Below are 13,732 nucleotides of genomic sequence, written 5' to 3'. Positions count from 1 at the left end.
GTGTGTTATCAGGAAAATGGAGTCAGACTGGGACTCTGAATCGGCGGATACTAAATATTAAATGACTCGGATCAGATTGGGGGCAATAAAATCTAGATTTTTTGTATTATCTCTGATAAAAGACAGCTAGTAGTAGAAGCGTGAGTGATCTGTCGGCAGCTGTAAAAACACAGCGAGTCTCCTGGCAGCGACTCGGCGGTTCACTGGAAGTCCATGACTGCATGTTTCTGACAGAATTCCTCATCCCACCTGGAGCATCTCAGCCCGTCAATTAGAAGGAGGAAGAATGAGGAAACGTTCCTTCAGGAAGACACAGAACAACGTGGAGGTGGAGGAGCTGGCAGCAGTTCATCAGATAATCTGTCATAAATGATGGACGCGTTCAGTCTAACGCGGCTGTTTTTACTGGAATCAATCAGAGAAAGTGTCTGAAGGCTTCAGGAAATTCCCCAACAGACGACGAACCGAAGCCAGAACATGAACGACACATAAAACACTCATTATTCAAGGTGTCAGGAACCAAACACACGTCTGATACAACAGACAGGAAGTAATAAAAAACCAACACCTTTATTTATTGGAGTCATTTAGAATCACTCTGATTAACTGATGATACAATATAATAATCCTTTATTAATCCTATAGTGGAGAAATTTGCATTATTAGAGCAGCAAAGAAAGAGAAAATAGTAAAATAAAAACAAACCAAAAGCATCAGTTCAGACTCTCCAAATTCTTCTGGATGGAAATGAAAATGTTACACATTAATGGAATTACACAGATTCTTTCAGGACAAATTTTGAGTCATTTTCTACTAATTAATATAATTTTCCACAAATTTGTGTCATTTTGGAATGATTTTGTGTCACTTTTGACCAGACTTTGGATAATTTTGGGGAAGTTCTTGTCATGTTGGACTAAAATTAGTAGCTTTTGACAAGATTTGTGTCATTTTGGGGAAGTTTTAATCTTTTTGGGCTAATTTTAAATACTTTTTTGACAAGTTTTGTGACATTTTAGACAAATTTTGAGCCATTTTGGAATAATTTTGAGTATTTTTTGACAAGATTTGTGTCATTTTGGTAAAGTTTTAGTCATTTTTGACTAATGTTGTATTACTTTAGATTCACTAAGTCATTTTAGACAAATTTTAATGGAATTTTGGAATTACTGTAACTTTTGACAAGATTTTGATTCGTTTTGGGAAAGTTTTAGTCATTTTGAACTAAATTTGAGCATTTTTGACAGGGTTTGTGTCATTTTGTGACAACTGTAGTCATTCTGGACTAATATGTGTCATTTTGGGCTAGATTTAGCCATTATGGACTAATTTTAGGAATTTTTGAAAGATGTATTGTCATTTTGAACAAATAATGCATTATTGTGAACACTTTGAGTCCTTTTAGACATACTTTCAAGCATTTTAGACCCGTTTTAGTCATTTTGAACTAATGTTGAATGTTTTTTGATGAGATTTGTGGCATTTTCTACAGATTTTGGTGAAGTTATAGTCATTTTGGATTGATTTTGAGCACACCGTTGCCGTGTTTTGTGTCATTTTGAGAATAATTTAATCGTTATGGACTAATTTACAGTATTTTTGGAGTCATTTTGTACACATTTTGCATTTTTGTGGACACACTGAGTCATTTTTGACAGTTTTTTAGTCATTTTCTACTCAGTTTGAATATTTTTCTACAAGATTTGTAACATTGTGGACAAATTTTAGCCATTTTGGACAAATTTGTGTATTTTCTGACAATATTTTGAGGAATTTTAGACTAATTAAAAGTATTTTGGAATAATCTTTGGTCATGTTAGACATTTTGAACCAAAAATATACTTAAGTACAAATTCAGATTTTCCAGATTCGTCTGGATGGAAATAACAATAACATATATATCAATAGTATTGAACAGAAAAACTGATAGGGAAGTTTAAATACTGTACAGAAACAGATCCTGATTGTGGTTGTCGGTCCTCCAGATGGCCAGCAGCCGGGCGGAGAAGACGTTTCCTCCGTGTGAATCTGACAACCTGGAGGACCAGGTCAAACCCATGCTGGACTGGGCCAACGGAGGCTTCCTGCCCAAAGGAGAGGAGGGACTCAAACCGACGTACAGCGCTGGTGAGCAGGGCAGCAGAACCACAATAAAACCTACCAATAATCCAGCTTTAAATCTAACCTGTGGTCGTCTCTGAGCAGACAGTAACCCTCTGGTCCTCGATGTCTCTCCACCCGACTACTTCCCGAGTCCAAAGAGGCCCAGAGTGAGTCTCTGTAAGAACAAGGCGGCGCCGGAAGAGTCCTACAGCAGAGGTACCGCTCACACTCGTACATTCTACTTTAATTAAAGCCTTGGCTCATTTGTCTTCACTGTGGACTCATTTTTCACACCAATCTAAAGTCCTGCAGCTCTATGGAAACACAACAATCATGAAGAAAGAGCGAGACATCAGAAATGTTTTCTGGCAGTATGACACAAATAGAATGACACGAAGAGACAAAAATAGCAGGAAAAGATGTAAAAGTGTCACTAAAAGACACAAAACTGACAACGATCCAAAAATGTCACAAAAACATGCAGAAATGTCTCTAAAAGATGCAAAAATGTCACTGAAAAATGCAAAAATGTTTCTAAAACATGCAAAAATGTCTGTAAAAGATGCAAAAATGTCACAAAAACATGCAAAAATGTCTCTAAAAGATGCAAAAATGTCTCTAAAAGATGCAAAAATGTCATTGAAAGATGCAAAAATGTTTCTAAAAGATGCAAAAATGTTTCTGAAAGATACAAAAATGTTTCAAAAACATGCAAAAATGTCTCTAAAAGATGCAAAAATGTCACTGAAAGATGCAAAAATGTTTCTAAAAGATGCAAAAATGTTTCTGAAAGATGCAAAAATGTCACTGAAAGATGCAAAAATGTTTCTAAAAGATGTAAAAATGTCTCTAAAAGATACAAAAATGTCACTGAAAGATGCAAAAATGTTTCTAAAAGATGCAGAAATGACCCAAAAAGATGCAAAAATACACAAAAATATTTAAAAATGACACTAAAAGATGCAAAAATGTCTCTAAAAGATGCAAAAATGTCTCTAAAAGATGCAAAAATGACCCAAAAAGATGCAAAAATGTCACTATAGAGATGGAAAAATGTCACTGAAAGATGCAAAAATGTTTCTAAAAGATGCAAAAATGTCACTAAAAGAGTGCTGTTCAGCTGATAATTGAATTTTTGTCACAACTCTGGGTCACTAAAAGCTCCACAGTTGCACTGAAGACAATGGTATTTTACTTTTTAAGGTTAGAAAAATCTAAAATGACATGTTGGGTGTTTTTCTATTCATGTAGTGGAGAATAGTTCTTTAATTTCTGCGAAAAAATTAGAATATTTGAGTTTTTAATAATGTTTTTGTGTTTGTTTTTAACGTCTTTGCTGTTGTTTCTTTCAGAACAAATGGTGAATGAAGTTCTGAAGAATAAAAGAAGTATAGAAGGTAACATAAATGCAGATTAACGAGTGAATTATTATTAATTTTTTACTTCTTCAGCCGCTGATTTCTCTATTTTCTGGCAGATTTCTGCGTCTCCTGTGGAAAGATGAGAGCAGCAACCTTCCACCCGCTGTTTGAAGGAGGCTTGTGCCAAACGTGCAAGGTAAAAAAAATTAAAAAACGCTTTTAATTCACGGCAACGTCCACTTTTATCCTAATAAACACAAATATAAGGAGGAATGACAGCCATAGTATAGAATATTGTCGTGTAATCGGACCGAAGTATCCTCAGAAGAAGATGCCGATGGAATGATTTTTAGTGTCTCTAAACAGAAGCCAGAAATGATAAAAGCCACAGCTGCACTGCGTCGGCCGTTGATTTGGTTTCAAGCTAATATTTGTTTAAAGTCGTAAAGCTTCCTATCAAACACATAAACCTGTTTGTTCTCGTTTTATTAGCAGTTTGAAGCTTCTGGGAATAAAAAAATCACCTCTGTTTGAGTTTTTAGCAGAGCTGAAAGACGACAGCTGAATACATGTAGGTTACCATGACAACACGATGCATACAGTGTGTGATGCTGTAACTACAGTTTAACAGGTTTACAGATTAAACATTTTCCCTCAGCTGAGGATCTGAATCTTCATAAAGAATCATCAGGAAACGATTTGGTTAAAGGGAGACCAAACTCTGAACAGAACCAGGTTACCTCCACAGCATCAGTTGCCATGGAGATCTAGCTCCACAGCATCAGTTACCATGGAGATCTAGCTCCACAGCATCAGTTACCATGGAGATCTGACTCCTCAGCATCAGTTACCATGGAGATGTAGCTCCACAGCATCAGTTACCATGGAGATCTGACTCCTCAGCATCAGTTACCATGGAGATCTAGCTCCACAGCATCAGTTACCATGGAGATCTGACTCCACAGCATCAGTTACCATGGAGATCTAGCTCCACAGCATCAGTTACCATGGAGATCTGACTCCTCAGCATCAGTTACCATGGAGATGTAGCTCCACAGCATCAGTTACCATGGAGATCTGACTCCACAGCATCAGTTACCATGGAGATGTAGCTCCACAGCATCAGTTACCATGGAGATCTGACTCCTCAGCATCAGTTACCATGGAGATCTAGCTCCACAGCATCAGTTACCATGGAGATCTGACTCCACAGCATCAGTTACCATGGAGATCTGACTCCTCAGCATCAGTTACCATGGAGATCTGACTCCTCAGCATCAGTTACCATGGAGATCTGACTCCTCAGCATCAGTTACCATGGAGATCTAGCTCCTCAGCATCAGTTACCATGGAGATCTGACTCCACAGCATCAGTTACCATGGAGATCTAGCTCCACAGCATCAGTTACCATGGAGATCTGACTCCTCAGCATCAGTTACCATGGAGATCTGGCAGGTTAAACCTTCCTGACACTGAAAACTCTGACTTTCGGATCAGCATAGCTGCTAACAAACTAATAAAGCTTCTTAGTACAAAATCACATAAATTTGTTCTTATGTTTTGCCCTGATTTCTTATATTATGTTATTAAACTGATTATTCACTTCAGTACAATATCATGTTTAATTATGGGAAGTTTTATAATATGCAGCTGCACTGATCAGTAAAATAAATTAACTCACAATTAACAGTTTTCTCCTCATTGTTCTCCATTAATCTGTGCCACATTAATATTCTCTCGGTGTCTTTATTCATTAAAAATGTCCAATAGTTGTTTCTAGAACTAGTACTTGGGCGTATTTTTGCTTTATTTTTTATATTTGTGCTATATTTCTTACATTTTTGCTGCTTTAATACCTTAAATGTCCCCTGTTGACTGAAGCAGCTGCAGATGATGGATTTACAAAGCAGTAACCAGGTTGATGACGTCTTCCTGTTACCTCTGACTGGGTTTAGGTTTTGTGGAGCTGAAAGTCTGGACATGTTGAACCTGCTTCATCTGTGAAACTGTGTGATTAGATGTTTGTTTCTGTGTTCAGGACGTCTACCTGGAGATGTCCTACATGTACGACGACGACGGCTACCAGTCCTACTGCACTGTCTGCTGTGGAGGTCGAGAAGTTCTGCTCTGTGGAAACGCCAACTGCTGCAGGTCTGACCTCCACAAAACGCAAATCCTCCTCCTCCTCATCACTTCCTCCTTCTCCTCTTCCTCCTTCCTCCTGACCTCCTCTTCCTCCTCCTCCTCCTCTTCCTCCTCCTCCTCCTCCTGACCTCCTCCTTCCTCCTGACCTTCTCTTCCTCCTCCTCCTCTTCCTCCTCCTCCTCCTCTTCCTCCTCCTCTTCCTCCTTTTCCTCCTGACCTCCTCCTCCTCCTCTTCCTCCTTCCTTCTGACCTCCTCTTCCTCCTCCTCTTCCTCCTCCTCCACCCCCTCCTTCCTCCTGACCTCCTCCTCTTCCTCCTTCTCCTTCTCTTCCTCCTCCTCCACCCCCTCCTTCCTCCTGACCTCCTCTTTCCTCCTCCTCTTCCTCCTCCCCCTCCTCCTTCCTCCTCCTCCTCTTCCTCCTCCTTCCTCCTGACCTCCTCTTCCTCCTTCCTCCTGACCTTCTCTTCCTCCTCCTCCTCTTCCTCCTTCCTCCTGACCTCCTCCTCCTCCTCCTCTTCCTCCTCCTCCTCCTCCTCCTTCCTCCTGACCTCCTCCTTCCTCCTGACCTCCTCCTTCCTCCTCCTCCTCTTCCTCCTCCTTCCTCCTGACCTCCTCCTTCCTCCTCCTCCTCCTTCCTCCTGACCTCCTCTTCCTCCTCCTCTTCCTCCTCCTCCACCCCCTCCTCCTTCCTCGTGACCTCCTCCTTCCTCCTCCTCCACCCCCTCCTTCCTCCTGACCTCCTCCTCTTCCTCCTTCTCCTTCTCTTCCTCCTTCCTCCTGACCTTCTCTTCCTCCTCCTCCTCTTCCTCCTCCTTCCTCCTGACCTCCTCCTTCCTCCTCCTCCTCCTTCCTCCTGACCTCCTCTTCCTCCTGACCTCCTCCTTCCTCCTCCTCCACCCCCTCCTTCCTCCTCCTCCTCCTTCCTCCTGACCTCCTCTTCCTCCTGACCTCCTCCTTCCTCCTCCTCCACCCCCTCCTTCCTCCTGACCTCCTCTTCCTCCTTCCTCCTGACCTCCTCCTTCCTCTTCCTCCTGACCTCCTCCTCCTCCTCAGGTGTTTCTGTGTGGACTGCCTGGACATCCTGGTGGATCCAGGTGCGTCCAACAGCGCCCGCTACCAGGACCCGTGGCGCTGCTACATGTGCCAGCCGCTGCTGCAGTACGGAGTCCTCAAACGGAGACACGACTGGAGCCTCAAGCTGCAGGAGTTCTTCGCCAACGACAAGGGACAGGAGTTTGTGAGTTGATTTTACTGATCTTAGCAGAGATTCAGTGAATTTTTAACAACCATGTGTGCAGAATGATGATGAAAAACTGCAACACAAAATACCTACATAAAGATGTAAAATCAACGTAACTTTATTTCTAAAGCGCTTTAAAACAGCGGCCGCTGAAACAAAGTGCTGTACAATAAACAATGAATTAAAACATTAAAAAAATAAATAAAACATACACATATTAAGACAGCAGCACAATGAAACAGAAGCAGAGTCTCATGCTGTGTTAAAAGCCAGTGAATAAAAATAGGTTTTAAGTTTGGTTTTCAAAACCGCCAGTGAGGGAGCCTCTCTGATGTGCATAGGGAAATTATTCCACAATCTGGGAGCAGCAACAGAGAAGGCTCTATCTCCTCTGAGCTTCCTCCTAGACCTCGGAACCTCCAGAAGCAGCTGAACAGCTGATCTGAGGGTTGGTGAGGAGGGATGAGGATGGATGAGGATGGAGCAGCTCAGAGAGGTAGGGAGGGGCCAGACCATTTAAGGCTTTAAGAACAAATAAAAGAACCTTCAAAGCAACCCTAAAGTGCATGCGGAGCCAATGGAGGGAAGCTAAAACAGGCGTAATGTGCTCATATTTTCGAGTGCTGGTTAGAAGATGGGCAGCAGCATTTTGAGCCAACTGGAGACGTGCTAGGGCAGACTGGCTAGCTCCAAGGTATAGTGAATTACAATAGTCCAACCTGGTTGTGATAAAGCATGGATCACCATTTCAACGTGCTCTGCTGTTAGAAAGGGCTTCACCTTGGCAAACTGTCGCAGGTGAAAGAAGCTAGCCTTCACCACGGCACTGATTTGATGGTCAAGTTTAAAATCAGAGTCCATTTTAAAACCCAGGTTGGAAACCACTGGTTTACCATAGTGAGCCAGGGGGCCCAAGTCAACAGGGGGAGACTCACAAGGGCCACTGGGACCGAACACCATTACCTCAGTTTTCTTTTCGTTAAAACGGAAAAAATTTAAAGCCATCCAGGCTTTAATGTCGTCAAGGCAGGACAGAAGCGATGTGACCGATTGAGAGTCTTTCTTTTTCAATGGCACATAAATTTGTGTGTCATCTGCATAAAAATGGAAGGCGATGCCATGCTTCCTGAGGATGGATCCCATAGGAAGTAGGTATAAGGAAAAAAGGAGAGGCCCTAAAAATGAACCCTGCGGGACCCCAACAGACAACGGAGCAGGGGGGGGATTCAAACATATCGAGGCTCACACTCATAGTTCTGCCAGTTAAATAGGATCTAAACCACTGCAGTGCACTACCACTAATGCCCACCGAGTGCTGCAAACGAGATATTAAAATGTTGTGGTCCACTGTGTCAAATGCAGCAGTTACATCCAGAAGAACAAGAACCACATAATCCCCAGAGTCGTTTGCCAGGAGAACATCATTAAAAACCCGTAGCAGTGCTGACTCCGTGCTATGCAGAGTCTTAAAACCAGACTGAAAAACCTCCAGTATGTTGTGCTCATCTAAAGAGGACTTCAGCTGGGCATGAACAGCTTTCTCTAAAATTTTGGAAAGAAAGGGCAGCTTGGAGATTGTTCTGAAGTTAGATAAAACTGTGGTAACGAGGCCAGGTTTCTTCAGCAGTGTTTGGACTGCAGCGTGTTTAAAACTAGTGGGGGACCACGCCAGTGGACAGACAGCTGTTAATGACGGTTAAAACTGACTGCCCAATACATGGAAAAACCTCTTTTAAAAAGTGAGGCGGGATGGAGTCGTGAGGGACCCTTTATGTGGCCGACAGTGTCTATGAAAAACGACAGAGTAACGGGCTGAAATTTATGGAGCCCAGCCCGGCAGCAGACAGAGGCGAGGGGTCGACGGCAGGAGCTGAGATCAGAGCCCTTGTGTGACGTCATATTTGTCCACCTTGTATCGCTCTGAGAGGACGGCCTGCAGGTCCAACTTCTCCAGGAGACGGTTATACTGGTGGACGATCTCCTCGAAGGCGTGTCTCTGGAGTCTGTCTCTGAGCTTCAGCTGCTCTTTTCCACGTGCACTCCACTCCAATCAGTACAAAAGAGATGTAGTTACAAGTCACAAAACCACAACTTAAAAATGCAAAACCACAAGAGAGGAACACAAAATCACCACATGACGATATAAAATCATCACAAAAAGTTGCAATATCACAACAAAAACACAAAATAACTACAAGAAGAGATGAAATTACAACAAAAAGTCACAAAATCCATTTTAAAAGATGCAAAATCACAACTAAAAGATGCAATTTCGCAACAGAGGGACACAAAATCATCACATAAAGATGAAAAATTGCAACAAAAAAACACAAAATAACAAGAATAAGGAGTGGAACTAGAACAAAAACTCATAACAACCGAACAACCGAAAAGTGCAAGATCACAAGAAAAACGTTTTTATTATGATTTCTGGAGAACTTTCAAATGTGTGCACATCATACAAACATGATCAAAACAACGAGCAGCTGCCTGCTGTGTTTTTGGTCGTTAACCCTCAAAATCCTAAGCAGTTTCTTTGCTTTTTTTGTTTGTTTTTTTTTTGCTCCTGTCCCATTTTTCTTTCCTGTTGACTCATTTTTCACTGCAACAGAAAGTCAAGTTCTTAATAAAAACAGCACAAAGATGGCTAGCAGGAAGGAGAACTAAAAGCATGTCTTACCATAAATGATTAAAAAAAAAAGAAAAAATGAAAGTGGAATTTCTGTTTCAAATTGGAATCAACATAAATAACATCATAAAATTTCTTCCGATCCGCTGGTGAGTTTTGGGGTTCAGAATATTAACACATGAAGATACTCTGTCAAATAGCCATATTTCATGACATGTTGCTGATAAAATAAACAGATCTGCATAATCTAACACCACCCCTGCAAAAAGTTGACTTCTTCTTAATTTTCCAAGTTGATTGTGTAGAAAAAAAGCATCACAAAGTGAAAGAGAAAGTCCCTAATTCAGCCTAGTTGACTATTTTTAGAATATTTTTGTTTATGTAGATGAAAGAAAGAAGCTGGAGTTTCTTTTTAACAACCACATGTTAGAATAATGTCATTAAACCTGAATAATCCTAAAATGAGATTGTGTTTCTGTTCCAGGAGAAACCAAAGATTTACCCAGCAGTCCCTGCAGAGCAGCGACGACCAATCAGAGTCCTCTCCCTGTTCGACGGCATCGCCACCGGTGAGGACGGGTCTGTTCAGGATGATCAGATCGTAAATAAACCTGTAGTAATGCTGTTTAATTCGTCTGTTCTCATGTTCCTGCTCTCAGGGTACCTGGTTCTGAGGGACCTGGGCTTTAAGGTGGACCAGTACGTGGCGTCGGAGGTGTGCGAGGACTCCATCTCTGTGGGCGTCGTCAGACATGAAGGAAAGATCCAGTACGTCCACGATGTCAGGAACATCACCAAGAAAAACGTAAGAAGGAAATAATCCTGGAAGCTGTGAAAAATCACTAGAAAAACACAAAATTACCACAAAAAGACGGGAAATTACAATAAAAACTTGTAAAATCAATATTAAAAGATGCAAAATCACTAATCAAAACATGTAAAATGACAGCAGAGAGACAAAATCCCCACGAAAGTTGCAAAATCACAACAGAAAGATAAGAAATAACAACACCAAATAACTACAAAAAGATGTTAAATTGCAACAAAAACTCACAAAATCTATATTCAGTGAAACATAATCACCACATAGAGATGCAAAACCACAACACAGTAGCTGAAAACTGAACAGATAGACACAAAATCACTGCAGAAACTGGTAAATTACAACACAAAGTCCAAAATAACTATTAGAAGATGCAAAATAACCACTGAAAAATACAAAATTACAACAGACGGATACAAAGTGACCACAAAAAGATGCAAACTCACCACAAAAACAAAAAGTAACTGCAAAAAGAGGTGAAATTATACCAAAAAGTTGCAAAATCACTATTAAATGATGCAAAATTGCCACAAAAAGATGTCAAGAGTAAGTCAAAGTAGATGAAAACTGACAACAAAGACACAAAATAACTGCAAAAAGAAGTAAAATTACAACAAATAGTTGCAAAATCACTATTGAAAATAAAGTAACCACTAAAAAATACAAAATTATAACAGAGGGGCACAAAAGAAGTACAAAAGACGTAGAATTACAACAAAAAGTCGCAAAACCACTTCCATCTTAGAAGATACAGAATAACCACTGAAAAACACAGAATTTAGACATTTTTTCATCGTTTTTAAAGATTTCAAACATTCTTGGACAAAACAAACCATCTGAGAATAATAGGTTTGGCTTTGAAAAGTTGTTTCTGTCTAATAGTCACGCGTGATAACCTGCAAATCACTGAACACATGGAATATATTATCATTATAGATCAACATAAAAGGTTAGATCAGCTCTGGGTGCTAAAACCTCACCGTGGTTTGCTGCTGCTGTTCCTCCGTCTAACACAAGGTGGCGCTGTTGTCTCTCAGATCCAGGAGTGGGGTCCGTTCGACCTGGTGATCGGAGGAAGTCCCTGCAACGACCTGTCCATCGTCAACCCCGCAAGGAAAGGCCTCTATGGTAGGAAGCTGCAGAACTAATGTTATTTTAACGTCGCTATTAGTTCATAATTACCTACAAGCTGTTTCTGACATTTCCACAACATATGAAAATAATCTGCTTTATAATTGTTGTGGCACAAAAGAGTCAATATTGAATATAAGTAGAAAATGTCTGAAGAAAGTTTGCAGCTTTTACCGGTTAATATGTCTGTTTTAATTGTAATTAAGGCAGGATTTATGGAAGTACATTTTGATTCCAAAAGTCAGCGTCTCTCACGAACCCTGATCAGCAGCTTTTAACATCTCTGAGCTTTTACTTTGAAAGTGTCTCAATCGGCCAATCAGCTGTGAGTCTCCGGTTGGTTGCAGTGAGCAGAGCAGGCAGACTAAAGATTAGACACTCAAACAAACGGTGTTTTCGTGTCCGTTGTGTGTTTTCTACAGAGTTGGTGGCAGATTAAAGAGACTCACCGTTTCTGGTTTTAGAACTCAGATATAATGGGAGTCAGTGAGAGTTTTGGTCGACACATTCTGAGCTCTGATGGGATTTATGAAAAAACTACAAATCCTATAGCAATGAGACTCTCACTGGGAGGAAGAGGACAAAATACCTCCATTTATATGTAGAAACTGCTCATGTAGAGGAGAAACTGAGAAGCAGACGAGGTTAACTGTAGTTTTTTCATCAGATGTTTCAGGTTAAAAGTTAGTCAAGAAAAATGCAGGATTTTCAAAAATATTCACAAAACCTAAACTGCGACTGTGTAAAAACTATACAAGATATCAAAACACTGATGTAGATGAATAATATTCACATCCTCATGACTTGTTTAAACTTCAAATGAAGTTTCTGCTGTAAAATCTGACAGAGTTACAGTCATTCAAAGATAGCTGCTTTTCGCTGTTGTCCGGCCAATTTCCCATTCATTTCGATGGGGATTTTTAACGCAGTTTTTTAAAGAATTTCGTAAAAACCGCATGACAAAATGCTACCAAAACTCACAGCACACTATTCCTGATGGAGCTGCATGTTTTGATGTATAATTTATATGGGTTTTATTAAAGCTGTGGTGCGAGTTGGGAAGAATCTCTCATAATGAACCCGAGGAATAACAATAAATGAGCTTAAATGTTCCTTACAATCGACTGTAGGAGATTTAATTTGAGACACATCTAAAGACATCATCTTGGGGAAACACTGATAGACATTTTTGCAATTTTCTGATATTTTATTGACCAACAAACTAACCGATTAAAGGAGAAAATAACTGATAGACTAATCGCTAATGAAAATAATCCTTTGTTTCAACCTTAATAATCAGATCTGGAGTTACTACCCAACATTACCTGATTTTCACCAGGCCAGTTGACCAATCAGAGCAGTTAAATAAAAGGATAAACCTAAAAATCAGCAGAATATGGGCTCTAAAAATGTTTGTTTCTAAACCAACCATTAACTGGACATTGTAAACGTCGTTAAAGAAGTTTTTGAGTCTATTCTGAGCTCTTAAAGCTGAGGTAGGCAGTTTTATTTGGCATTATTGGTTTAAAAAAGTCATACTAAACCTTTTGCAATGTTGTAATTCAAGAAATCTGTCAAGAAACTAGACTTTTCCACCCATGATGAAGGACTTTAGCCAATCACCCAGATGAGATGGTTCAATCTCTACGTAGATCCATGAATGTGGACTCTTAGATCGACTATCTTTGCTGGTCTGGTTTTCAGCTTTGATTAATGTGATTTTCTCGGCCTCTGGTGGTGTTTTGTTTCTACAGAAGGCACAGGGAGGCTGTTCTTCGAGTTTTACCGTCTGCTGAGCGAAGCCAAGCCCAAGGAAGGGGAGGACCGGCCGTTCTTCTGGATGTTCGAGAACGTGGTGGCCATGGGAGTCAGCGACAAGAGGGACATCTCACGGTTCCTGGAGGTGAGTGGAAGCAGATTATCAGCTGGAGGAATCGAAAACTTCTGTCAGCAAGGTGTTTCACAAGATTCCAGCATACAGGGGGTCTTTAAATGTACGTTGGAATTCTGTTTCTATGGCACGACATAACGCGATTTTCATTGCAAGTTGGAACTCACATACTGTACATAAGTCACTCGCCTATGCTAATACCACTGGTAAAACCATAATCTGGGACAGTGGTTCTCAACCTGGGGTCCACACCCCCCTAGAGGGCGCCAGAGATCAGAGGAGGTGCACAGAGCTTTGTCTGCTCTGAGGCTGGGAGGTTATAAAATTTAGATTTTCACATTCTGGACAAAATCAGGGTAACAGACACAAGTCTATCTATAAAACGTTTTTAAGACACATTTTTTTGC

At 40.7% G+C, this 13,732-nt stretch overlaps 1 protein-coding gene across 2 annotated transcripts in view; it reads left to right on the top strand.

Annotated features, from left to right (window-relative positions):
* dnmt3bb.1 (DNA (cytosine-5-)-methyltransferase 3 beta, duplicate b.1) overlaps positions 1 to 13,732 on the top strand; it is a 62,971-nt gene that overhangs the window by 41,532 nt on the left and 7,707 nt on the right. For both annotated transcript variants that reach the window (XM_055013108.1, XM_055013109.1), the window contains exons 9-18: positions 1,986 to 2,127; positions 2,206 to 2,319; positions 3,456 to 3,500; positions 3,581 to 3,660; positions 5,504 to 5,616; positions 6,665 to 6,848; positions 9,965 to 10,049; positions 10,140 to 10,285; positions 11,341 to 11,431; positions 13,189 to 13,337. In XM_055013108.1, coding sequence (XP_054869083.1) covers positions 1,986 to 2,127; positions 2,206 to 2,319; positions 3,456 to 3,500; positions 3,581 to 3,660; positions 5,504 to 5,616; positions 6,665 to 6,848; positions 9,965 to 10,049; positions 10,140 to 10,285; positions 11,341 to 11,431; positions 13,189 to 13,337 — 1,149 coding nt within the window. The remainder of the gene's footprint in view (positions 1 to 1,985; positions 2,128 to 2,205; positions 2,320 to 3,455; positions 3,501 to 3,580; positions 3,661 to 5,503; positions 5,617 to 6,664; positions 6,849 to 9,964; positions 10,050 to 10,139; positions 10,286 to 11,340; positions 11,432 to 13,188; positions 13,338 to 13,732) is intronic.

Source organism: Amphiprion ocellaris, chromosome 8 (genome assembly GCF_022539595.1).
Source record: "Amphiprion ocellaris isolate individual 3 ecotype Okinawa chromosome 8, ASM2253959v1, whole genome shotgun sequence".
NCBI lineage: Eukaryota > Metazoa > Chordata > Actinopteri > Pomacentridae > Amphiprion > Amphiprion ocellaris.
The sequence above is the reverse complement of the archived record's forward strand: the minus strand, read 5'-3'. Positions and strand labels throughout refer to the sequence as shown.